Source organism: Macaca mulatta, chromosome 10 (genome assembly GCF_049350105.2).
Source record: "Macaca mulatta isolate MMU2019108-1 chromosome 10, T2T-MMU8v2.0, whole genome shotgun sequence".
Taxonomy (NCBI): Eukaryota; Metazoa; Chordata; class Mammalia; order Primates; family Cercopithecidae; genus Macaca; species Macaca mulatta.
The window spans coordinates 65,469,881-65,495,459 of record NC_133415.1 but is presented as its reverse complement, the minus strand read 5'-3'; the positions used below and the strand labels follow the sequence as shown (position 1 = coordinate 65,495,459).

Sequence of the window (25,579 nt, the reverse complement as noted above, 5' to 3'; positions counted from 1 at the left end):
CCCCACCAGGAAGGGCACAGTGGCTCAGACCTGTAATCTCAGCACTTTGGGAGACCAAGGCGGGATGATCGCCTGAAGTCAGGAGTTTGAGACTAGCCTGGGCAACAAAGTGAGACCCGGCTTTACAAAAACAATTTTTTTTTAATAAATAAAGACCTCCACCAAGGAACAATACTGGAATGAAGTTTCTTCATCTCCCTGTCCCCTGACTTCACCTCTCACTTCCTGAACAATCAGAAATCCCCACACTTGAGCCCATTGACCCTCCAGACTTCTTAAAAATGCCATCTCTAATCTCTTGGGGAGGTAGATTTGAGGATTCCTCTTGTCTCCTCATTTGGCTGCCACTTGATTATGGAACTCTTTATCTGCTGCAACTCCTATTCTTTCTGTTACCGCACAATGGGCAATCGAACCTGATGGTCCTATAACAATCCTTACAGAAATTGCTAGTGCAGAAAGAATCCAAGTTCAAATAATCAAGGCAAATCTTTGGCAAATAATATTATTTTAATTTTTGGTTAAAAAAAATCCCAGCTGCCAGGCGCGGTGGCTCAAGCCTGTAATCCCAGCACTTTGGGAGGCCGAGACGGGCGGATCACGAGGTCAGGAGATCGAGACCATCCTGGCTAACACGATGAAACCCCGTCTCTACTAAAAAATACAAAAAACTAGCCGGGCGAGGTGGCAGGCGCCTGTAGTCCCAGCTACTCGGGAGGCTGAGGCAGGAGAATGGCGTGAACCCGGCAGGCGGAGCTTGCAGTTAGCCGAGATGGTGCCACTGAACTCCAGCCTGGGCGACAGAGCGAGACTCCGTCTCAAAAAAAAAAAAAAATCCCAGCTATGTCTTCTCTCAGTGTTAAGTATTATACATGTGTACATTTTACTTGAGTTTGTTTCCTTACAGAGAGAATAATCTGAACTTCCTAAATGTATAAAAATTTACTATTGATAAGCTAATATTAACATTACATGTTTAAGATCCTGAAAAATGTAAATATGTTCAACAAAACTGAATCATCTTCACATTTAACAGTAATTGTTTCTGTGTGCCTTAAACTATTAATAATTTCTATGATCTGTACATAACTTAAAACTTAGTATTAAATTGAGCCAATTAATGGATACTTCTTGGATGCCTAGATATGTTCTTGCATAATTTTATGTCTACATCGTTTTGCTTATTTTTATATGCTGCAGAGTGTTTGGGTGAAGGAAAAGGAACAAGATGGAGGAAGGTGAACAAGATGGAGCAGTCCCTGTTGTTTCCGGGTTCTTCATCACAGATTTTCCCGCGCCCGGGAAAAGAACCAAATCAACTGAGCATGCGCAGAATGATGTCAAGCTGGGGACACCGAAATTCAAGAAGCCACTCCTACACAAATGCCCCAAACTCCTCCCCTTCCAGCTCCCAGGCATAAAAGTCCGCTGCCGGTAGGAGCCGGCGTGACTTCTTCGGCCCCCGCATTTGTGGACCGGAGAACATCACCCGAGAGCGCCGGTGCGACTTCCCTGGCCCCCCACACCTGAGGACCAGAGAACCTCCTCCGAGAGTGTATGCATATTTGCAATAAAAGACTGCCACTTTCTTATGTACTTTGGCCTCATGTTTAATTACTTAGCTCTCCTAAATTAAGTTACATTAAATTAAATTAAAACAGTTGAGTCACAGTAATGAATGTCTTCATGTTTGCCACTTGGCAGTGTGTAAAAACGGTTGTGGTGGCTGTATAAAGTTGTGTTCTATCATGCCTTTTGCAGCAACATGGATGCCTGCAGCAACTTGGATGCAACATGGATACCTGGAGGCCATAATCCTAAAAGAATGCAGAAACAGAAAACTGTCAGGCCTCTGAGCCCAAGCCAAGCCATTGCAACCCCTGTGACTTGCACGTATTTGCCCAGATGGCCTGAAGTAACTGAAGAATCACAAAAGAAGTGCAAATGCCCTGCCCCACCTTAACTGATGACATTTCACCACAAAAGAAGTGAAAATGGCCGGTCCTTGCCTTAAGTGATGACATTATCTTGTGAAATTCCTTTTCCTGGCTCATCCTGGCTCAAAAAGCTCCTCCACTGAGCACTTTGTGACCCCTACTCCTGCCGCCAGAGAACAACACCCCTTTGACTGTAATTTTCCTTTACCTACCCAAATCCTATAAAAGGGCCCCACCCTTATCTCCCTTTGCTGACTCTTCGGACTCAGCCCACCTGCACCCAGGCGAAATAAACAGCCATGTTGCTCACACAAAGCCTGTTTGGTGGTCTCTTCACACAGATGCGCATGACAAAAACCAAATACATGTTCTCAATTGTAAGTGGGAGCTAAGTAGTGGGCACACATGGACGCAAAGATGACATTAATAGACGCCAGGGACTACTAGAGTGGCGAGGGAGGGTAGGAGGGGCCGAAAAAATTGAGTACTATGCTCAGTATCTGGGTGACCAGATCGTTCGAATCCGAAACCTCATAGCCAGGTAACAAATATGCAGTGTACCCCCTGAATCTAAACGTTCGAATTATTTTAAAAAAGGAAGTTATGTTCTATGTAGTTATAAGCTTACTCTCTTAAAATGCTTGAATATTACAGTTCTCAATTATTCATCTCCATGTAGAAGAATGATAGGGACTCGCTGAGAGCGCCAAGACATTGCAGCAAGGAGGGAGGAGAGCTTGTAACGTGAACCACCACCACACCGCTGTACTTCAAATTCAACTGGCCACAGAGACCGACTCCCAAAACCAGCAAGCGCCTAAGCCCCGCCACGCACACCACCCGCCACGCCCCTCTGCCCTGCCCCTTCCGCCCGCTGACGCCTTCTTCCGGCAGCCTTAGTTTCTTCCAACCCGTACAGCTCCCTGTTCCGCGAGCATACGTCATCGTTCTCGCTTTCCGGTAGCTAAGGCGATCAGCGGGACTTCCCACTGAGACGGGCGGATGTTATGTTGTATCAGGGCGAACCTCTGAGGAGCGCTAGCTGCGCTTAGGCCACGGTGCGGCAGGCGCCGGGGTTTTCTGAAACAGAAACGTTTAGGGGTGTGGAAACGTGTTCCGAGGAACTGTGGTTTTGAAGTGCGATACACACTTGTCTTGCCCTGTTCCAAGATGGTGGCAGGGCTTCTCTGAGTCTCTCTCTTCCGCCAGTCCGTTGGAGAAGCGCTCTTTGATTGGCCAGTGGATAGCGTCGTGGCATGACGCGCTGGGGCGCTGGCCAATCGGTTGAGAGCTGAGCTGGACTTGGCGGTGGGAGCCGGGGCCTGGCTGTTGCAGCTGTGGGTGAGGACGGCTCTAGCTAGGTGAGCGGTTCCGGCCAGGTGAGCGCGGCGCCCAGGTGACGGAGGTCCGAGCGCACGGGTATGAGTTTCTGCCGGGGGCGAAGGTGGGCGGCTTCTGGGATGAGGCCTTTTCTTGACAGTTTGGGGTAGCGGGGGGAATCGATGATCCAGGAGTCCCCTGAGGGTGTCATCCCCCACCAGGCTGGCACCGATTTCTGGCTCCAGGTTCCCCAGAATTGCGGGGTGCGCACAGCTGGAAGGACCCAACCCCTGTTTTATAGTTGAGAAACTCAAGACTTAGACAAGTGAAACGACTTTTGCTTCATGACAGCTGGAACTGGAACCCAGGTCCTTGGACTCCCTTCAAGGATTAAACCTCATTTATTCTTGTATACACATGGTCGCTGTGTCCTGAGAAGTTACGAGTTGGCGAGATAAGCGTGGTTCAGATTTTTTGGCGTATTCTCCTGTTATCTTTCCAGGCCTTTCATTCATTCACTAATTCATACTTTCGGTTATTTAACTCTTCAGATACCTTCCCCGTTGATACTTTGTTAAAAGCTGTGGACCCATCTCCCTAGAAGAAAGGCACATTCCCTCATGCGCATAACTTCAGAGGATTCGTGGACCTTCTGTAGTCCCCTTGGATTGTGTGTCCAGTGCTCAGAATCCAGACCCTAGAAGGGTGAGGGAAACAGGCAGTGAGAAAAGGAGGGAGCGGCAGGTCTTAGGCTGTACGTACTTGGAAACCATTAGATGGAGCCAGTAGTTTCTTTTTTTCGCGGAGGCTGGAGTGCAGTGGGGCGATCTCGGCTCACTGCAACCTCTCTGCCTCCCGAGGTCAAGCAATCTTCCTTGCCGCAGCCTCCCGAGTAGCTGGGATTACAGGCGCCTGCCACCACGCCCAACTAATTTTTGTATTTTTAATAGAGACGGGGTTTTGCCTTGTTGGCCAGGCTGGTCTTGAATTCCAGACCTCAGGTGATCCACAGGCCTCGGTCTCCCAAAGTGCTGGGATTACAGGCATGAGCCACTGCGCCTGGCGGCCAGTACCTTTTAATAAAGAACGTTTTGAGAGAGAGACGGTTATTTAATGAAACCTGCTGACACACTTGCTGAGAGTTGTGATATTAGAACTTGCTTTCATTCCGACTTCAGTTATCCCTTTGCTTCCCATGAAGCTCCAGAGTGCTGACACAGTGCTTCAGGTTCTTGCCGTTGCTAGAAATAGCAAATAGATTTCTTAGAGTTTCAGTTGGAGCAAACACTGGAATTCTTGTGTTCTGGGCTCCATGTAGTAGACTAATTCATTTGCTTTTCTAGCCATGCAATGTTATTGCCTTGATCAAAATTATTTACAGTTTGGTACTTCCCAAAATAACAGAGATGGTTGTTATCCACATTGAAGGAAGTGGGTGCGAGAGGCCACTTTAATATGATAAACTCTTTGTTTTGCCGTTTTACTACTTTTCTTGAGGGGCTTGTTCCCTTGAGCCCCAATAGCTGAGTTGTGTGTTACCCTAGATTTTAGGATATGAACAGGATGTATAAACACTCAATGAAGTTGGGATCATCTGGGTTTGAGAGTTCAGCCTGTAAGACAGTTTTATTGACCACAGTCTTTTTTATTTTTATTTTTTTGAAACAGAGTCTGGCTCTGTCGCCCAGGCTATGCAATGGCACCGTCTCGCCTCACTGCTACCTCCGCCTCCCGAATTCAGACAATTCTCCTGCCTCTGCCTCCCGAGTAGCTGGGACTGCAGGCACGTGCTACCACACCTGACTGGTTTTTGTATTTTTAGTAGAGATGGGGCTTCACTGTGTTGGCCAGGCTGGTTTTGAACTCCTGACCTCGTGATCCACCCGTCTTGGCCTCCCAAAGTGCTGTGATTATAGGCATGAGCTACGGCGCCTGGCCTTGACCACATCCTTTCAAGGCATGAACGTAAGCAACCGTGGCGAGGAAAGAGGTTCTGGTGAGACTCAGCATAATAGTAATTTTGGTAATACCAAGTAGAAATAATTTAGCTCAAAACTGGTTCCCATTATGAACTAAACTTGAAGATCAGTATCCAGCTCATTTCTCCAAAGTTAACCAAGTACGGAAGGGAACAAGCACTCCGCCCCGCTACCGAAAAAAAAATCACTTGGAATGTAAAATTTAATAGAGAAGGAAAGGAAGGAGATTAGAGAGGAAGATAGCTGGGTGCTGAACAGGGTTCAAGATTTACCCTTGAGCGAGGGGCTAAAATTGGCTTCACTGATAGGATGTGTGATCTGTGAGGAGGTTTGAAGTCATAGTATTTAACTACATGTAGTTTGGAGATGATCAGGTGATTGTAAACCTCCCACTGATTGATTTTTAAGTGCTTGAGAGTTGAGAAAGGAGCAGTGGTCAGCAATAACTGTGTGGTTAACCAACTTTTGGGTATCAGAAGGAAAAAAAATGCTGTCACTCTACAGCAACAGTTTCTTCCAGAGTATTTAAGAAACACTGTGTTAGATGGGCCAGGCACAGTGGCTCACGCCTGTAATCCCAGCACTTTGGAAGACTGAGGTGGGTGGATCACCTGAGGTCAGGAGTTTGAGACCAGCCTGGCCAACATGGTGAATTCCCGCCTCTATTAAAAATACAAAAAATTAGCTGGCCATGGTGGCACATGCCTGTAATCCCAGCTAATTGGGAGGCTGAGGCAGGAGAATTCGTTGAACCTGGGAGGTGGAGGCTGCAGTGACCAAGCTGGGATTAAAAAAAAAAGAAGCACTGTAACACTGTGTTACGTGGCCCATCTTCTTTTTTTGACATTTAGTTCAGAATTTCACATACCATTAAGGTTATTAACGTTTTATCTTCAGTTCCCTTTTAGACTATGGCGACATACCTGGAGTTCATCCAGCAGAATGAAGAACGGGATGGTGTGCGTTTTAGCTGGAATGTGTGGCCTTCCAGCCGGCTGGAGGCTACAAGAATGGTTGTACCCCTGGCTTGTCTCCTTACTCCTTTGAAAGAACGTCCAGACCTACCTCCTGTACAATATGAACCTGTGCTTTGCAGCAGGCCAACTTGTAAAGCTGTTCTCAACCCACTTTGGTATGGATTCTTTTGAAACTGGTAAAAATGATAAATACAATATATTATGACTTTTATGTGATGCTCATAAAAATCATTAAATTTGGGCAAGTCATCAAATTTGTGATGAGCAGTAGTGAAACTCTTAATGATTCTTGTGGTGAGTAGTAAGTGGTGAATATTTGTAGACATCTCCCTGGCCTGATAATTCCAGATAAAATTGGAATCTTACAGGAATGAGGTAGAGGGAGAGGATTTGTAATTCACTTTTTTTTTTTTTATGCTGATAATCAGTTTGCTTTTGGCTTAACTATAGACTTTATTGATTCCTCTTAATTTCCCAAAAGAATTCAAAAGCTTAGACTGTCTTGTCATGCTTCCCTGGTACAGGGATGCCATATGGCAGGGAGAAGTAGCAGGCAGAAGAAATTTTAGCTCTTAACAATTTGTTAAGTGTAATTTTTGTGTGTGTGTCCCTGATATAGTGACCTATTTCTTTTAAATGTGGACATTATTTGAAATGATTTTTAAACAGGTGGAGAGTGTCGTAACATTTTTATATGAGGGAACATTTTTTACTTCATTCCCATTGCTTTTATTTAATGTGCCCATATATGAGTGCTGCTCTGATGTAAAATCGTAGCCACTGGTTATTAATTTTCTCCATGTAGAAAGAAGGGGAAAAGTACCTGAAGCGTTATCTTGAACCAGTTCGAGGAAGTGAAATGTGCTTGCCCAACTTTTCTTCAAGTGGTCTAAGTCAGGTTAAAATCTAGAAACATTTTCCTGTGTGTGAAATATGCTCTTAATGTTGGGATTTAGTAGTTTCACGTAGCTGGACAATAAAGATGTTAGAAAAAAATCATGAAGAGTATGTTAAGATAAAAGGCAAAAGGGAAATAACCTATAATTTATATAAATCATGACATTTAAAAAATTAGGAAATCGGCCGGGCGCGGTGGCTCAAGCCTGTAATCCCAGCACTTTGGGAGGCCGAGACGGGCGGATCACGAGGTCAGGAGATTGAGACCATCCTGGCTAACACGGTGAAACCCCGTCTCTACTAAAAAATACAAAAAACTAGCCGGGCGAGGTGGCGGGCACCTGTAGTCCCAGCTACTCGGGAGGCTGAGACAGGAGAATGGCGTGAACCCGGCAGGCGGAGCTTGCAGTGAGCCGAGATGGTGCCACTGCACTCCAGCCTGGGCGACAGAGCGAGACTCCGTCTCAAAAAAAAAAAAAAAAAAAAATTAGGAAATCGAGAAACAGAAAAAGAGATTTAGTATTTCTTCACTGTGGCTATTTGATGGAAATTTTGGTGTACTTAGCCAGAATTCTAACTGCAGTGAACATTTTGCGTACTTGTACTTACTTACGCATACACATAGAAATATTTATTTGTGTGATTTACTAAACTTGAAATTTATAAATAAACGCTTTCTAACTTAAAAATAAAAGTGGTACCTACTAACAATATTTATCTTTCTCACAGTCAGGTTGATTATCGAGCAAAACTTTGGGCCTGTAATTTCTGTTTTCAAAGAAATCAGGTATGTGAATTATTTAACAAAATATGTTATATGTTTTAGTTGTATTATGAAAAAAGTTGTTAGGTTGAATTTGTGTTTACACTGGCAGTGAGCAGTTTCTGCTGAACTCAGGGTGATAGCTTTTGGTAAGCACAATATTGAATTTGAACATTTGTGGTTTATTCTGTTGAATGGTTTTCTTGAGTCCTTGTCATTTGCTTGGGACTGGGGGCAGGGCGCTCATTGAATTCCCTTTTACACATTTTCTGTAGGCAGTGAATCTGTGACCCTAAGAAAGCACCTGTTGTTCATATTTCTCTTGACTTCGGTATATTCTAATTGGATAGTGTACATTACTAAATTTTCGTTTTCTGATCTTTCTAACTTTTAGGGTCCAGGTATTAGTGCTGAGCTTCTTTTGATTTAAAAATTTTTAAAGTACCAAACTAGAAGGAGCTCACAAGTCACAAGAGAGACTTCTCTATAAAAATAACTGTGCGGCCAGGCACGGTGGCTCATGCTGGTAATCCCAGCATTTTGGGAGGCTGAGGCGGGTGGATCACGAGGTCAAGAGATCAAGATCATCTTGGCCAACATGGTGAAACCCCATCTCTACTAAAAATACAAAAATTAGGCCAGGCGCGGTGGCTTACGCCTGTAATCCCAGCACTTTGGGAGGCCGAGGCAGGTAGATCACGAGGTCAAGAGATCGAGACCATCCCGGCCAACATGGTGAAACCCCCTCTCTACTAAAAATACAAAAATTAGCCTGGCATGGTGGGTGCCTATAGTCCAAGCTACTTGGGAGGCCGAGGCAGGAGAATCCACCTGAACCTGGGAGGCGGAGGTTGCAGTGAGCCGAGATCCATGCCACTGCACTCCAGCCTGGTGACAGAGCAAGACTCCGTCTCAAAAAAAAAACCAGAAAATTAGCTGGGCATGGTGGCACATCCCTGTAATCCCAGCTGCTCGGGAGGCTGAGGCAGGAGAATTGCTTGAACCCGGGAGGTGGAGGTTGCAGTCAGCTGAGATTGAGCCATTGCACTCCAGCCTGGCGACAGGGTGAGACTCCATCTCAAAAAAGAAAAAAAAAAGTAACTACGTGTAGTGGAAGTGTTCTAAGACTGGATTGTGGTAATTATTGCACAACTGTACATTTCCTAAAACTACTTGACTTGTGCACTTAAAACGAGTGAAATTTTTTGTAAACTATACCTTAATAAAGTTGTTAGAAAAAAATTGTGTCTACTGTAGTGTACACTGTTCTAACAGATCTTAAGCTCTTCACATGCATTTGTTCATATATTTGATCATCATTACAATTACTCATTCTCAGATGCAGCACATAAGTCTAGTGATGAAGAGAACAGTGTGCAATTGATGACTGACTATAGGTTCAGAAACTATAAGCAGATGTCATTCAAAATGTATCTTCATGAGAGATTCAGAAGTATATACAAATCTTGGCCGGGCGCGGTGGCTCACGCCTGTAATCTTAGCACTTTGGGAGGCCAAGGCGGGTGGATCACGAGGTCAGGAGATCGAGACCATCCTGGCTAACATGGTGAAACCCCGTCTCTACTAAAAATACAAAAAATTAGCCGGGCATAGTGGCGAGTGCCTTAGTCCCAACTACTTGGGAGGCTGAGGCAGGAGAATGGCGTGAACCCAAGAGGCAGAGCTTGCAGTGAGCCGAGATCGCGCCACTGCACTCCGGCCTGCTGACAGAGCGAGACTCCGTCTCAAAAAAAAAAAAAGAAGTTATACAAATCTGAAAAGCATATCTGCTCTCTATTACATTTGGGATTAATGTCTCTGTTTAGTATAATTTATTATAAAAATTCTAAGGCAGGGTAGCATAGTGGCTAAAGAGCCAGAGATTTGTAGCTAGACTGCCTGGGTTTGACTCTCAGATCTCCCACTTATTTCCTGTGTAACTTTGGGCAGGTCACTTAACTGCCTATGCCTTCATTTCCTTGTCTTTAAAATTAGGATGATAGTTTAGTATACCTATAGTCACTTCATGAGATTATTGTGAGAATTAAACTGACTTAATGAGTATAAAGGACTTAGAACAGTGCTTGGCACATGGTTAAGTGCCATATAAGTATTTGATATTATTATTATTATTTTATTTATTTATTTATTTTTTTTTTTTGAGACGGAGTCTCGCTGTGTCTCCCAGGCTGGAGTGCAGTGGCGTGATCTCGGCTCACTGCAAGCTCTGCCTCCCGGGTTCACGCCATTCTCCCGCCTCAGCCTCCCAAGTAGCTGAGACTACAGGCGCCCGCCACCACGCCCGGCTAGTTTTTTGTATTTTTAGTAGAGACGGGGTTTCACCATGTTAGCCAGGATGGTCTCGATCTCCTGACCTCGTGATCCACCCGCCTCGGCCTCCCAAAGTGCTGGGATTACAGGCTTGAGCCACCGCGCCCGGCCAGTATTTGATATTATTATGCTTACCTGAGATCGTCACCTGCCAATTTACAAGTATGATCTGCCAATCTATGTGTCCTAAGTGGAAATAATCTTTTGTAACCTTCCTAGCTGGACAGTGTGGGGGTTTTCGAGCTCTAAATGAATATAGAGCTGGAAGATGGAGGGATCAGAGTGATCTCGGTCTCTTTTGCTCCCTTCTGTGCAGCTGGCTGACTGGGTGGGTGAATAGGGCCTCTCCAGGTTGCTGGAAGGTGGCTGGTGTGTCTGTAGTCATTGATCGAGCTTTACCCTGCTGGGAGCTGCAGCCAGTGGGCAGTCATGGCCAGGATGGGGCTAGAGTCTTCTGCTGGCTCTGACTGAGATTCCTGCTGGGGCTCGCATGCCCAGTTGTACCCCTCTCTCCCAACCAGAGGCCCCTTAAAGCTGCCTGTCAGCTCCTCAGCAGCACTCACATTTGATCACTCTGAGGTCACTGGCCTGGCGTGATCATCTGCTCAACTTGGGGAGATGGACCTAAACTTGTGTTTTTAATGTAAAGCTAAAGACTATTTGGATTATAAACCAACCCACAAGCTGTGAATTTAAAACATTTGCAGAGAGTTTTAAAAACAAAAGAAAATGCCTGTGGCATTATGTTGACTGGATAAAACAAGTTCCACATTGTATATATGGGATGTTCTCAACTGTGCTTAAGTCTGGAAGGAAATATGCCAAGAGATTGACAGTAGCTGCCTCTAGGCGATAGGATTTTGGGAGGTTTCCTCCCTTGTTTGCTTCTATTTTCCTGGACTTGCCAATTTTTCTATATTGCATATGTATTACTTTATTGATAATAGCAAAAATAATAAACCTAAATAAAGTCTTTGGCTTTATTTAGACTATTGACTATTGATGAAATAGGTGAAATCTCAACCTTTAATTTGCAGGGCAAAACTTAAGAACTGGTTTTCATTTGTGTGTTTTTGACTAGGCGTGGTGGCTCATGCCTGTAATCCCAGCCCTTTGGGAGGCTGAGGCGAGAAAATCACTTGAAGCCAGGAGTTCAAGACCAGCCTGGGCAACATAAAGTGTGTTTTTAAACATTTGGAAGTTACAACAATAACTTAAAACTGCTCTAAAAAATATTTTTTTAAGAAGATAGAAAATGATATAAATATAAGGCAGAGTTAGAAATTTTAAATGTTGAGTTTTATATTTTTGTAACATGTCCTGTATTTTGTGCTTTCAGAATAAATATGTGGTCATTAACGTTTTTTTCTTCTTTTTTGAGACAGGGTCTCGCTCTCTTTCCTAGGCTGGAGTGCAGTAGCGCAATCATGACTCAACTGCAGCCTAAACCTCCTGGGCTCAAGTGATCTTCCCACCTCAGCCTTCCGAGTAGCTGGGACTACAGATGCGAGCCACCATGCCTAACTAATTATTTTATTTCTTGTATAGAGACAGGGTCTCACGGTGTTGCCCAAGCTAGTCTCAAGCTCCTGGGCTCCAGTGTTCTTCTCGTCTTGGCATCATTTTTACACGTGGAAAATCAAAAGTGTAATATAGATATGCCAGCCCTAATAAAATTGTTTCCTTCTTTTCAGTTTCCTCCGGCTTATGGAGGCATATCTGAGGTGAATCAGCCTGCTGAATTGATGCCTCAATTTTCTACAATTGAGTACATGATACAGGTAATTTCTTTGTTGTGCATTTAATGAGCAATGTTAAATATTGAATTTCTCTTGAAATCCTTTATCTTCCATGTCTCTTACCTGGCCAAGGACTTAAAGCTGTGAGGACGGCAGGATCCTAACCCTTAGGTTTGATGTGTGTGCATTTACTGGCATTGTTTTCAAGTCCTGATATTATAGAAGGCTACTGAAAAGATAGAACTGACTAAATTCCAAACCCGTCCTCTGTAGCCTTCTCCATCTCAGTTGATGGTACCCCATCATCTAGTTGTTCAGCTTCACAACCTTAGACTTATCCTTGACCTCTCTCTTTCATGTTCCATATCCAATTCACTGGAAAATCCCATTGACTCTGTATTAGAAATTTATCCAGAATCCACCCACTTCCCCCTCCCTACTGCCAACTGCCCTGGGCCAGTCACTGCTTCTTACTTGAATCTCCTAATTGTTCTCCCTAATGTTACCATTGCCTATTTATACATTATTCTTCACCCAGCAGCCAGAGTAACTCTTTAAAAACAAATCATGTTACTTCTCTGTTCAGAAAACCTCAGTGGTGAAAATGGCTTTCCTTAACCCAGGGTAAAAGACAGTTTTCAAAGCCCTGCATGTTACCACTCCAACCCCAGTATCTGCTAGTGTCCTCGTTCAGCCCAGTGGGCCTCCTTGACTCTCCTCAAATGTGCTAACACTCCTGCTTGAGGACCTCTGCTCTAGCTTTTCCCTGAGGCTGGAGCTCTCCCCTGTATCTGTAGTGCTCCTTCCATCTCCTCCCTCAGGCTTTGCTCAAACATTTTTTTCTTTTTTCTTTTTTTTTTTTTTTTGAGTCTCGTGCTGTAGCCCAGGCTGGAGTGCAGTGGCATGATCTCAGCTCACTGCAACCTCCGCCTCCTGGGTTCAAGCAATTCTCCTGCCTCAGCCTCCCAAGTTGCTGGGATTACAAGGTGAACCCCACTATGCCTGGCTAATTTTTGTATTTTTAGTAGAGACGAGGTTTCACCATGTTGGCCAGGCTAGTCTTGAACTCCTGACCTCGTGATCTACCCACCTTGGCCTCCCAAAGTGCTGGGATTACAGGCATGAGCCACTGCACCCGGCCCTCTTTTTCTTTTTTTTATGATGGGGTCTTGCTCTGTTGCCCAGGCTGGTATGTAGTAGCGCAACCATAGTTTACTGCAGCCTCCAATTGGGCTCAAGGGATCAAGGGATCCTCCTGCCTCCGCCTCCCGAGTAGCTGGGACCACAGGCATGTGCCATCATGCCCAACTAATTTTTAAATTTTTATACTTTTTGTTGTTGTTAGAGACGGGGTCTCGCCATGTTGCCAGGCTGGTCTTGAACTCCTGGGCTTAAGCAATCCTCCCATCTTAGCCTCCCAAAGTGCTGGCATTACAGGCATGAACCCAGCTCACATGCTACTTTCTAAATGAGTCTGCCCTGACTTCTCTGTTGAACAGTTGACTCTGCCCTCTGCCTCTCCTCCTGGTGTTTGCAGTCTCCCTTAACCTCTCCATTCCAGAAAGCTTACTCCTTGAGGCAAGTAGAAGTCTTTGTTCTTTCTGTTCACTGTGTGTCCCAGGACCTGGAACAATGTCTGGCATGTAGGAAGTATTAAAAAATGTTGAGTAAGTTGTTGGATACAAATAGTTTTTATGTTTAGTTTGATTTAATAGAATCTAAGTCATTTAATGAGTTAATTAGAGCTTTGTGTAGATGTCCTTATCTCCTAAAACTAAATATAGATGAAGACTTACGATTTTCATACCGAATTTGCCTTAAAAAGTGCTGGTTAAGTCTATTTGTATATTGATCATTATACTGTTTTTCTTTGCCCAAAGCGAGGTGCTCAGTCCCCTCTGATCTTTCTCTATGTGGTTGACACATGCCTGGAGGAAGATGACCTTCAAGCACTCAAAGAGTCCCTGCAGATGTCCCTGAGTCTTCTTCCTCCAGATGCTCTGGTGGGTCTGATCACATTTGGCAGGATGGTGCAGGTTCATGAACTAAGCTGCGAAGGAATCTCCAAAAGTTATGTCTTCCGAGGGACCAAGGATTTAACTGCAAAGCAAATACAGGTTTGTACCTTACTTTTACAGGATCAGGAACAAGGACTTTTTTCTTTCCTTTTCTTTTAAAGAGACTAGGGTCTCTTTAAAAGAGCCTGTAGCCCAGGCTGGAGTTCAGTGGTGTGATCATGGCTCACTGTAGCCTTGAATTCCTGGGCTCGAGCCATTGGCCCACCTCAGCCTCCTGAGTAGATGGGACTAGAGGCACGTGCCACCACACCCAATTGAGGACATTTCTTAAAAATTAGTCATTCACTTTTCGTGTCATTGGAAATGAATCTTTTTGGCCTTTTTTTTTAAGGATATGTTGGGCCTGACCAAGCCAGCCATGCCCATGCAGCAAGCACGACCTGTGCAACCACAGGAGCACCCTTTTGCTTCAACCAGGTGAGATCCCAACATGAAGTGTTACATGTACTATGATGGACAGGCAGATGATCCACGGAAGTAAGGAAAGAAAAATATTAGAACTTTTATTTTCTTATTATTAGAGGAAAAGATAAATGGTTAAGCCTCATCAGTATTCAGTATTTTGTCAAAAAGGTTTTGAGACCACTGTGCTCAATTGCTGTGCTTAGACATTCCACATCTGATGTCCTTTTTGATGCTTAAGTAAAACTGGAAAAACTGAAAAGACTTCTTTCATGTGTCCTCAAACATACTTAAGACCGGGTATTCACTTCACTCAGCCCATTGAGCGCCTGGGGCTGCCCTAGACTGGGCTAGCAAGCTCGATAAAATGCATCGCCCGACATGCTGAAGACAACCTCTTACTCTCAAGGCTTAAGAGAAGCACAGATTAGAATGATGAGGAATGATGACGATTGTCCACCTAAGTGGACCTCCCATAGACTGAACTTGTGTTAGGCACGTCCTTAGGATTTCTTTGCTGCCTAAAAGTTAATTAAACTGAATTGCTTCTTTTCAAGACAATTTTTTTTCCATGCAGCATATTTAAATTGCTAAGTATTGGGCTTTATATCCCTCAATAAAACTGCTTTAAATTGTTTTGTGTTAGTAGAGAGATAGCTTTGAAGAAAAAAATTACCCGTCATTTACTACTCCGAATAATTATCTTGGAGAGCAATAATTGTGTGGCATCTAGTGTTGAAGACCATAGTACTTTATTCAATCTGGGTTGATGTGTCTGTTCAAAATCTTGCAGATTTCTGCAGCCTGTTCACAAGATTGATATGAACCTCACTGATCTTCTTGGGGAGCTACAGAGGGACCCATGGCCAGTAACTCAGGGGAAGAGACCTTTGCGATCCACTGGCGTTGCTTTGTCCATTGCTGTTGGCTTGCTGGAGGTAATTTGGAATTTACCAGGACCTCTCAAATCATACAGACTTGCTCTCAGAAAATATATTTGTTGGCTTTGTTTGAAAATCACTTGTGATCTAAGTCAACCATGTGTGTTAATGTATCAGAAAGCATTTCAGGCATCATTATCATGCATGTTGAGGGAGCCCCTCAACATTTTGAAAATGCCAAAAGTTTTCATGAAAAACTGAGAATTAGAGCAATGGGGAGCACTCACAGCGAATTAATAAAAGTGTGCAAACCCATCAGGTTGGAAGAAGGTAAGTGCTGCTTTTCTGCATTATCATCTGTAGTATTCTGCAGTATCACCACTTTTTAGAACAGCTGGAGAGAATGCATCTTCGGAGTATTTCTATTGGGAAATTGAAACCATACACAGAGGTGGGGCTGTATACTTCTAACATGCTGCCATTCGCTATTTTAGGGCACTTTTCCAAACACGGGAGCCAGGATCATGCTGTTTACTGGAGGTCCCCCTACCCAAGGGCCTGGCATGGTGGTTGGAGATGAATTAAAGATTCCTATTCGTTCTTGGCATGATATTGAGAAAGATAATGCACGATTCATGAAAAAGGCAACGAAGGTAGGTGCTCTTGGGTACGGGTTGTAATTCTGAAAGCCCATTGTCAGGTTTGGGCTGCTCTGGAGTGACAGCTACTTTGCTGTCATGTGTCATGGTCAGCAAGACGCTGTTTCAGAGACAGTTTTCTGACCCTAGCTGCTATTAAATTATTGCTCCTACTTTCAGACCTTAATTAGAGTGAGTGGCCTTAAAACTACTCAAAGGGTTTTGACATTGAAAATTATATTTTTATTTTATTCAGATATTTTTGAAAATGATTTCCAGGCTGGGCCTGGTGGCTCACGGCTGTAATCCCAGCACTTTCGAAGCGGGGGGTGGATCACTTCCGGTCAGGAGTTCAAGACCAGCCTAACCAACATGGTGAAACCCTGTCTCTACTAAAAGTACAAAAATTAAGCCAGGTGTGGTGGCTCACGCCTATAGTCCCAGCACTTTGGGATGCCCAGGCAGGCGGATCACTTGAGGTCAGGAGTTTGAGACCAGTCTTGCCAACATGGGGAAAACCCCGTCTGTACTAAAAATACAAAAATTAGCTGGGTGTGGTGACATGTTCCTGTAATTTCAGCTACTCAGGAGGCTGAGGCATGAGAATCCGTTGAACCTGGGAGGCAGAGGTTGCAGTGAGCTGAGATCGTGCCACTGCACTCCAGCCTGGGTGACGGCATGAGACTCTGTCTCAAAAAATAAATAAATAAAAATAAAATTACAAAAATTTGCTGGGGATAGTGGCGCATGCTTTTAATCCCAGCTACTTGGGAGGCTGAGGCAGGAGGATCACTTGTACCCGTGAGGTGGAGATCGCACCACTGCACTCCAGCCTGGGCAACAGAGAGAGACTATCACAAAAAGAGAAAAGAAAATGATTTACATATTTTTATATTTGATTACCTCCTTTGGTGTATTCAGGTATACCTTGGGAATAATGTCAGTGTTTCCTAATGATAGCTTTCCTCTCTTCACAGCACTATGAGATGCTTGCTAATCGAACAGCTGCAAATGGTCACTGCATTGATATTTATGCTTGTGCCCTTGATCAAACTGGACTTTTGGAGATGAAATGTTGTGCAAATCTTACTGGGTATGTTGACAGCAAAAACCTGGGCAGAGTGAAAGTGTTATTTTAAGGAAAGAGAAATTAGTGATGGAGCCATAGGAATGGGCATGGCCAACTTGGAGAAGCTTTCAGGTAGCTCTGGGCTGTGGTTTCAGTGACTGGGGAGGGCTCCTTGGAGAAGGAAGCAGTGATGAGTAGGAGGGCTTAAGGGTTCACTACAAACAAGTCATTTCAGAGTAACTTCATTTCTTCCTTAGAGTTGTTAACACTTTTACAGAGACCAGGCCAGGAAAGCAAGCAGTATGGACTATCTGGCCTTCATCAGGGCACTTCCTTTTGAGAAGTGGGGAAAACAGGGTCTGAATGCTGAAGCAACTAGGAGAAACTTGACCTGGCTAAGTGGCCGTACTTTGTGGCTAATTCCAAGTGCACTCAACCTAGAGGCTGTACTGACACCGAGCCTAATTCAGTATTATATTCACAGGCCAGAGTGTGGAGCAGTAGTTCTCAACATGTGGTGGTGTCCAGACCTGCAGCCTTAGGGGCTCCTGGGAACTGATTGGAATTGTATATTTCTAGGCCTTACCCGGACCTCCTGAATCGGAAACCCCAGGAATACAGCTCTCTAGGAGATTCTGGGGCACATGAAAAAGTGTAGGAACCGCTGATGAGCACTGGTCTGAAGCTGGCTACCTATTGTTATCTTCAGGGAAGCTTTAAAAACTACTCTTTCTTTAGGTCTTGTCCTCAGAGATTCTGATTTAGTTAGCATGAGGTGTAGCCTGGGCATCAGCATTTTTAAAGTTTCTCCCGTGATTCTAACATAGAGCCGAGTTTGAGAACCATGCAGCATCTTGAGCCTCACTCTAGACCTGAATCAGAACCTGCATTTGAACAATATTGCAGGTGATTTGCATGCACAGAAGTTTGAGAAGCATCATAGAGCTGTGGAATGGGCCTGAGATTCTGCATTTCTAACAAGCTCCCGGGTGATGCTGCTGGTCCCCAGTGAGTAAAGGGAATAGAAGGTAGAACCAGAATCAGCTGGAGTTGTCCTAGAGTGCAGCAGATGAGTTAGGTGATAGAATTAGGGTCCCAAATGATACTGATATAGCTATCTCAGTAATCCACATTTAATAGTATGAACTCCTACCAGGGCCTTCCAGGAGTTCTGACTCAGAATGTCCATAGAAAAGCTTTAGTGTATTTGTGAACATCCTTAGATTGTGTACTAGAGTTTGTGTGAACTTTTTCTGTGAAGAACTACCATCTGGTGCACACATGTGTTAGTACAGCTCAAGGTGAGCCAACAGTGTGGGATGACTTCCAGCAAAGGCAAGGTGATCCTAGGCTGCGCTATAGGAGGAGATTATCTTCAGGGAAGACCATATTCTTGGTTCTTTGGTGCTAGTCACACCTTATCCAAATATATTGTTTTCTTTTCTGAGCATTGCAATTTCAAGGGGCGATAGGAGATGAACTAGAAATGTTTGAAGAAGAGCAGTGGTGGAGAGTCCTGAAAACTGTCATGTGAGGAATGATTGAAGGAGCTGGAAAAGATTAAGCTGAAGACACGTGGGGTGTGAGAACTGTATTCAACAGTTGAGGGACTTTCCTGTGAAGGAATCTGATTTGTTCTGTATATGACCAAAGGGTGGAACTAGAACCAAACCAGTGGGTGGAAGCTGCTGGCAAATGAAGTTTCACTCAATATCAAGAAGGGCCTTACTTAACAGAGCTGTTCAAACACAGAATTGGACAGTTCGGGGAGGAAGCTCCCGATGCTGGAGGAGTTCAAGCCTAGTCTGGATGTAACTTGGCAGGTATTTTGTAGAGGGGTTGGTTGAGAGTTCGTATTAGAATTGTGTGAATGTCACAGAAAACCCAAAATAAGTTTATTTCTCTGGAGGTGGGCAGCCCGGGGCTAGTATGTTGCTTTCATCTAGGGGCTGAGGCTCCTACTCAGTTGCTCTGCCACATTCATATGCCATCGGTGGCTCAAGACAGTTGCTGGAGCTCTAGCCATTTACAGCAGCAGGAAGGAGGAAAGGTCAGAGAAGGATTGCTCTTCCTGGAGGAACACACTCCACATGTAAAGGACACAGTAACAGGCAGAACTCACACGCCAACAGAGGCACATGGCCACAGGCAAGGCAGGCTGGAAAATGTCATTGTTCCAGGAAACTAAGGAAGAGGTAGATATTTGGTGCCAAATAGCTGACTCCTCACTAGACGGTTCAGACGCTCTGAGATGGCCGGGCCAGATGATCTTTCTTGTGTTCTTCCAGATTCTGAGATCTTGTTTTATGAATGACGTTTGGAGGCATAACTTGCATCAAGCTGTGCTTCTCTGTCCAAATGCATGAAATGCTGACATTTTACACAATGTTTTCCTCTAACTTCAGTAAGGGATTGTGTTAATACTTATGAGTTGGAAAAAATAATTCTTGTAAGTCAAGAATTCAGTGTTTTGAGGCAGTAAATTAACCTGAAAAGGATATCCCACAGGCCTGGGTATTTTCCCATACCAAAGAACTGTGAGAGGAATTAGACTTGTTCTTATTCTGTTTAATGCTTTAGAAGTAGTTTCTTTCCTAAGTGTGAATTGAACATGCTGTTTTTTATTTTTTAATTTATTTTATTTTATTATCTACTTATTTATTATTATTATTATTATTTATTTATTTATTTATTTATTTATTTTTTGAGAAGCAGTCTTGCTCTGTCACCCAGGCTGGAGTGCAGTGGTGCGATCTTGGGTCACTACAACCTCTGCCTCCTGGGTTCAAGTGATTCTCCTGCCTCAGCCTCCTGAGTAGCTGGCATTATAGCTACTAATTTTTGTGTTTTTAGTAGAGATGGGGTTTCACGATGTTGTCTAGGCTGGTCTTGAATTCCTGACCGCAAGTGATCCGGCCTCCCAAAGTGCTGGGATTACAGGCGTGAGCCACTGTGCCCAGCCTGTTTTTTATATTTAAATTAATCAGTAGCACCTTTAGGGACCTGGTTTCTTTTTTTCTTTAAATTATTTTTGTAAATACTGAAGGAGCATCTGAATGGCTTTCAATCTTCCTAATATTCACTTGATTGTTTTCTTCTTACCTAGAGGCTACATGGTAATGGGAGATTCTTTCAACACTTCTCTCTTCAAGCAGACATTCCAAAGAATCTTTACTAAAGATTTTAATGGAGATTTCCGAATGGCATTTGGTGCTACTTTGGACGTAAAGGTACAGTAGACTTTTTTTTTTTTTGATGTAGACTCACTGTACTGCCCAGGCTGGTCTCAAACTCCTGGCTTCAGGCAATTTTCCCACCTCAGTGTCCCAAAGTGCTGGAATTACAGGCATGAGCTGCTGTACCTGGCCATACTTTTAAAACTTCAATGGAATTATAGCGTTCTTACATTTTCAATCAATATCCAGACTTCAGGCAACCCCCACCTGCTGGACACGGGTGTGTGAAAGCCAATTAAGAGGATCTCAACCAAATGGCTGTTACAAAGCATGTTATTCACTTTATCACTTTTCTTCTTGAGTATGACCTCTATATTTATTTATGTTCTAAGTAACGAGCTGCCTGGTTCCCCTGCAGGCTCTGCTCCACCCTGCTTCAAGGCAGTAGGAGATAGAATAGGAAGTAGGGTGGGTGTTATGAGCAGCACTGTGGCCTGAGGACAGGGGCAGCCGCACAGTGGTCTGCATCCACCCAGCCATCAGCATGGCTCACTGCATTGCACAGAGCCGTGGTTGTGTTTAATGCCTTCCTAAAGAATAGCCAGAGTGCCCTAAAATAGACAGCATTGGGCCGGGCACAGTGGCTCATGCCTATAATCACAGCACTTTGGGAGGCTGAGGTGGGCGGATCACCTGAGGTTGGGAGTTTGAGACCAGTCTGACCAAAAGGGAGAAACCCCATCTGTACTAAAAATACAAAACTAGTCGGCGTGGTGGTGCATGCCTGTAGTCCCAGCTACTTGGGAGGCTGAGGCAGGAGAATTGCTGTTATGCAGGAGGCAGAGATTACGGTGAGCCAAGATCGTGCCATTGCACTCCAACCTGGGCAACAAGAGTGAAACTTTTTCTCAGAAAAAAAAAAAAGACAGCATAGCGAGGTTTTTTTTTCCACATGTAGGGACTCCTGGCCCTGATACAGCTGATTCTAAGTCATTGAGAAAACATTAGAAGAGGGTGTTAGGCCTCATGTCGGTGGCTCATGTCTGTAATCCCAGCACTTTGGGAGGCCAAGGTGGGGTGACTGCATGAGCTCTGGAATTACAGACCAGCTTGGGCAACATAGCAAGACCCTGTCTCTATAAATGATTAAAAAAGAAAAATTAACCACATGCAGTGGTGCACACCTGTGGTTCCAGCTACTCAGGAGGCTGAGGCGGGAAAATCACGTATGCCCAGGAGTTTGAGGCTACAGCGAGCTATGATTGTGCCACTGCACTCAGTGTGGGCAACAGAGTCGCAGGTTGGCGGGCAGGTAGGGGGCCACCATTAGAAGATATAATTGGAATTATTACTTGGAGAATTAGAGATAATTATTAAATCATCTAGGTTAAACTTTAAACCATAATCTTAAATGTTTAAGGGTTTTCTTTTAAAGATGGACTTTTGAAATGAATTCACATTTTAAAAATCTAGGTATGTTGGCCTTGTCATTATATTGGAGTTCATGAATTAAGTATTTTTAAAGCAACACAAAATAGTATGTTCTCTGATTAGGAATACGCAAATAATTATGGATATACATGAATGTGAATATATTCATACAAGGAATTGGAAAAGAATGTAGTATTGTTAGAATTGTTATCTACATGTACAGTAATTTCAAAGTTTAAAAAGTAAGTTGTGAGAGTTGAAAATGCTCCTGTTTCACGTGTTTCTAAGGGCGGATTTTATTAAAGTTCTAATCTCAGTGGCTGCGGAGAAATTTGTAGGTCTAAGTAGTTATGATCCATGTGGGGTTTTCTCCTGGCAGAATAGTAGTGTTATATTTTTCCTCTAAGCTTTCATTGTGGCCAAGATGAGAGCAGGGTGGATTGAAGTGATCTCTAACTTTCCACTGTCATGTATTTGTTATAGACCTCTCGGGAACTGAAGATTGCAGGAGCCATTGGTCCATGCGTATCTCTGAATGTGAAAGGACCGTGTGTGTCAGAAAATGTAAGGAAAACAACTCCGTCACCCTCACCTCCTGCCCTGGATTTAACCCGTCAGAAGTGTCAGAGCATGATGATCTCACATGTGTCACCTGTCGGATGTGTCTGCAGTGACAGAAGGGCTAACCCTCACTGATGACTTTACTCGGAGAGGTGGTGTTATTCCATCTGTTCATCTAAAGAGTTAGAGAGAAGGAAACTGAGGCTCAGAAAGGTTCAGTATCTTGCTCAGGGTCAGAACTGACATGCAGGAGCTAGAGCCCAAGTGTCCGTGACTCTACTGCCCATGGTCATTGTGCCGAAGCCATGCCATGCTGTTCAGCACAAGGCAAACATTCAGCACAGTCCCTCCAGAGTAAGCCTATTGCTCGTTGCCCTTAGAGGTGATACCTTTGTCTCACTCAGCTAATAACAAGCCTTTTACAACAGAGACCACCATGAGTTGTTGTGGAAGTGGGTGACACTGCTGTGTGTGCAGATGTCTGTTTTCTCTTGTAATAGATTTTGAGAACAGTTTAGTTACCATTTGGAGTGAGTGGCTTTGCTTATTGTCCACTTCCTCTGATTATACTTTACTTGCTAGGAGGGAAACCATTTGGTTTGGCAAGGCCTCTCTAGGGTGGTCCTGGGCTGGGGTTACACAGTCATGTTCTTCCCTCACTGTCATCGTCAGTGGGAGGGTAGACCAGAGAACCAGATGTGGATCCAGGGTGCAGGTTTACACCCCACACCTGGCCCGAGCAAAGGACTTATTTGCTGTGTGATTCAGTATCCTTACGTGGCAAATGGGGATAATAACAGTGCCTGCTCTACAGCATTGTTAGGAGGTTTAAGTGAGTTGGTTCAGGTGAAGCAGTTCGTGCCTGGCACACTGGAAGTGTGGGTCTTCTTTCATGTTGTCAGCAACAAACGTTCCTGAGTGACCACATAGATTCAACTTTTGCTGAGCTTGGCAGAGGCAAGGCGATTTGAGAGCATATTCCTGTAGTCTTCTGAGTGAGGCAGATTGCTGCCCTAAAGCCCATCTGATGAGTCATTCGTTACTCCCAGAGTACTAAGGGGCTTGTACCCCTATTTCCTGGCAAGGCTTTGGAAGACTGCCTTGTTATAAAATATTTTTCATGGACTTAAAATCTGCCTGCTGAAGACTTCCTGAAATAGTTTAAGAAGGCATTTTTATGAATTAGTACAAGCTAATTAATTTTTCTAGTAGAATTCAGCCATGAAAGTTTTGTTTGGGGAATGAGGATGCAGAGAATAGGAAATACAATTTTCAGACATACTGAGAAGTTTGAAGAAGAGTATGATGAATTTCTGTATACCTACCATTTAGTCATTGATTGTTAACATTTTGCCATAATTGCTGTATTGTCTTGTTTGCCACATTTGCTTTATCTGATTGTCATTTATTTGCCACATTTGACTTATCAACTTTTTTTTGCTGACCTTTGAAAATAATTTGCAGATATCATGACAGTCCTTAAGCACTTCAGTATGCATCTTCTAAAAACAAGGATGTTCTCCTACCATGATGTCATTATCAAACTTAAGAAAATAGTAATTTCCTAATATCTAATTCATATTTTTTCTCTAATTTCCCCCCAGATGCCCTTTGTAGCTGTTTTTCCCCCAACCGGCATTGCATTTGATACTATAGCCTTTGTAAAGTGAGAGTTATGGTTAAAGGTGTGTTTAGATTCAGGTGAAGCCTTTTGCCAAACATTCTTCCTGGGCAGTGTGTACTTCATGCTGTGTCACCTCCAGAGGCACTATGTCTGCTGCCCCATGTTAGATGTGCTGAGTTAGATTGCACGGTGATGCTGGTGACTGCCCCACTGCCTTTCTACCGCAAGGGAAGACTTTCCCCTTTGCCATGAGCGGGCAGTCTTTTGAATGAGAGTGTGTAGCACAATATGAAAATCTTGTTTGCCAACGGCCTAATGGTGTTTAGCATCCACTGATCTTCACGCAAATCAGTTTATTTCTTTGAGGGTTATAAAATGGTCGTTTCCTAATTGTCTTTATTGTTTCTCCAATAAAGGCATCTAAAGAGCAAATGTTTAAGTAAGGAATTTGTGTATCAGTAAGAAAATGATATTTTGGAGCTCTGGAGGAGCTGTCATCGGTCTGGTGCTTAGAATGGGGTTAGCAAGGCAAGAAGAGGAGGCATGAATGCTCCTTAGACTTCTTGGCCTTTTTCCTGAGCACAGCTCTTTACCTTCCAGCAGATAATAAACACTTGCTTCCTTTAGAAAAGGCCACTACAAGGAAGGTGAACTCCCGTGAATCCATCTAGCTCATTATCTAGCTTAGGAAGTACTGACAGAACAGAGCGCACCCTCTCCGCTCTCCACCTTAGAGCTGCGTGTGATTTCACTTTAAGAGTCTTTCTTAAGAGTCTGACTTGATTATTTGTGGATTTCAGTGTTATGTGTCATGTGGAGACACACCCCCCAACACACACACACACACACACACACACACAGAGACACACACACAGAGTGTATGTGTAAACCCGGAATGATGGGTCACACCTGTAATCCCAACACTTTGGGAGGCTGAGGCAGGAGGATTGCTTGAACCCAGGAGGTCGAGGCTACAGCGAGCTGTGATTGTATTATGGCACTCCAGTCTGGGCAACAGAGGGAGAGACCATCTCAAAATAAACAAACATAAACAACATATATGTGTAGTATACGTGATATAATAAAAATTAGTCAGAATGTCAATATAAAAAGCTTAATTTTAAAGTATAAATGTAAATATTAAGCCTTCATCGGGTCTGCAGTTGTTCTCTTTTCAGTAGAAGATTTCATTTCAACTTAAATGTTGTCCTAAAAGAAGGTACTCTAAGTAGCCTGCCCTACTCAGTCAGTACTTTTCATTAGCGATTAACCATAGGGATGGTTTTCTGGTTTTGTTTTTTAAATTCCTCTTCCTACCCCTAGGAACTTGGTGTTGGTGGCACGAGTCAGTGGAAAATCTGTGGCCTAGATCCTACATCTACACTTGGCATCTATTTTGAAGTTGTCAATCAGGTGAGTTGGATTTCTTCACATGTCTTCATGTCTTAGTGTCCTGTTCTGTGATTTATCTCAAACCAGTGGTCTCTGGTTACCTTCTTCACAAACCGATATTCCTTGGGTATTGTATTAGGCCTGATGATAGTCTGGCATGACCTCCTCTTATTTATTCCTTCAAGGGTTTAGTCGGAGTCAGGCAGCAAATTACTTTTGTCCCTTGATTGTTGAATTGATAAGGTCATTAGAAGTGTAATGGATTTTACTAGTCATCATCATGTCGGTGAATTTTTGAGCGCATCGATTCTTTCTCTAATATTTTATTATGAAAAATGCCAAACATACAGAAAAATTGAAAGAATTCTGCAGTGAACACGTACT

At 43.7% G+C, this 25,579-nt stretch overlaps 1 protein-coding gene and 1 long non-coding RNA gene across 5 annotated transcripts in view; one reads left to right on the top strand and one right to left on the bottom strand.

Annotated features, from left to right (window-relative positions):
- Window positions 1-1,585: 1,585 nt before the first annotated feature.
- Window positions 1,586-2,763, bottom strand: LOC144332032 (uncharacterized). The gene is made up of 2 exons (XR_013399736.1): window positions 2,566-2,763; window positions 1,586-1,817 (listed from the first exon to the last, which is right to left on the bottom strand). It is a non-coding gene; the product is annotated as an uncharacterized LOC144332032 (long non-coding RNA).
- Window positions 2,764-3,223: 460 nt separating this feature from the next.
- The window catches only part of SEC23B (SEC23 homolog B, COPII coat complex component), a 49,584-nt gene continuing 27,228 nt past the window's right edge, over window positions 3,224-25,579 (top strand). Inside the window, exons 1-13 of one of the 4 annotated variants that reach the window (XM_077951125.1) lie at window positions 3,224-3,316; window positions 3,809-3,962; window positions 6,134-6,368; window positions 7,840-7,897; window positions 11,899-11,985; window positions 13,824-14,060; window positions 14,353-14,438; window positions 15,217-15,361; window positions 15,799-15,957; window positions 16,920-17,035; window positions 20,118-20,241; window positions 22,102-22,182; window positions 25,127-25,216. In XM_077951125.1, the coding sequence (XP_077807251.1) occupies window positions 6,148-6,368; window positions 7,840-7,897; window positions 11,899-11,985; window positions 13,824-14,060; window positions 14,353-14,438; window positions 15,217-15,361; window positions 15,799-15,957; window positions 16,920-17,035; window positions 20,118-20,241; window positions 22,102-22,182; window positions 25,127-25,216 (1,404 nt within the window). In that variant the 5' untranslated portion in view covers window positions 3,224-3,316; window positions 3,809-3,962; window positions 6,134-6,147. Of the gene's footprint in view, window positions 3,357-3,808; window positions 3,963-6,133; window positions 6,369-7,839; window positions 7,898-11,898; window positions 11,986-13,823; window positions 14,061-14,352; window positions 14,439-15,216; window positions 15,362-15,798; window positions 15,958-16,919; window positions 17,036-20,117; window positions 20,242-22,101; window positions 22,183-25,126; window positions 25,217-25,579 lie in introns of all 4 variants that reach the window. The other 3 variants (XM_077951126.1, XM_015149566.3, XM_015149565.3) reach the window with 3 other exon arrangements.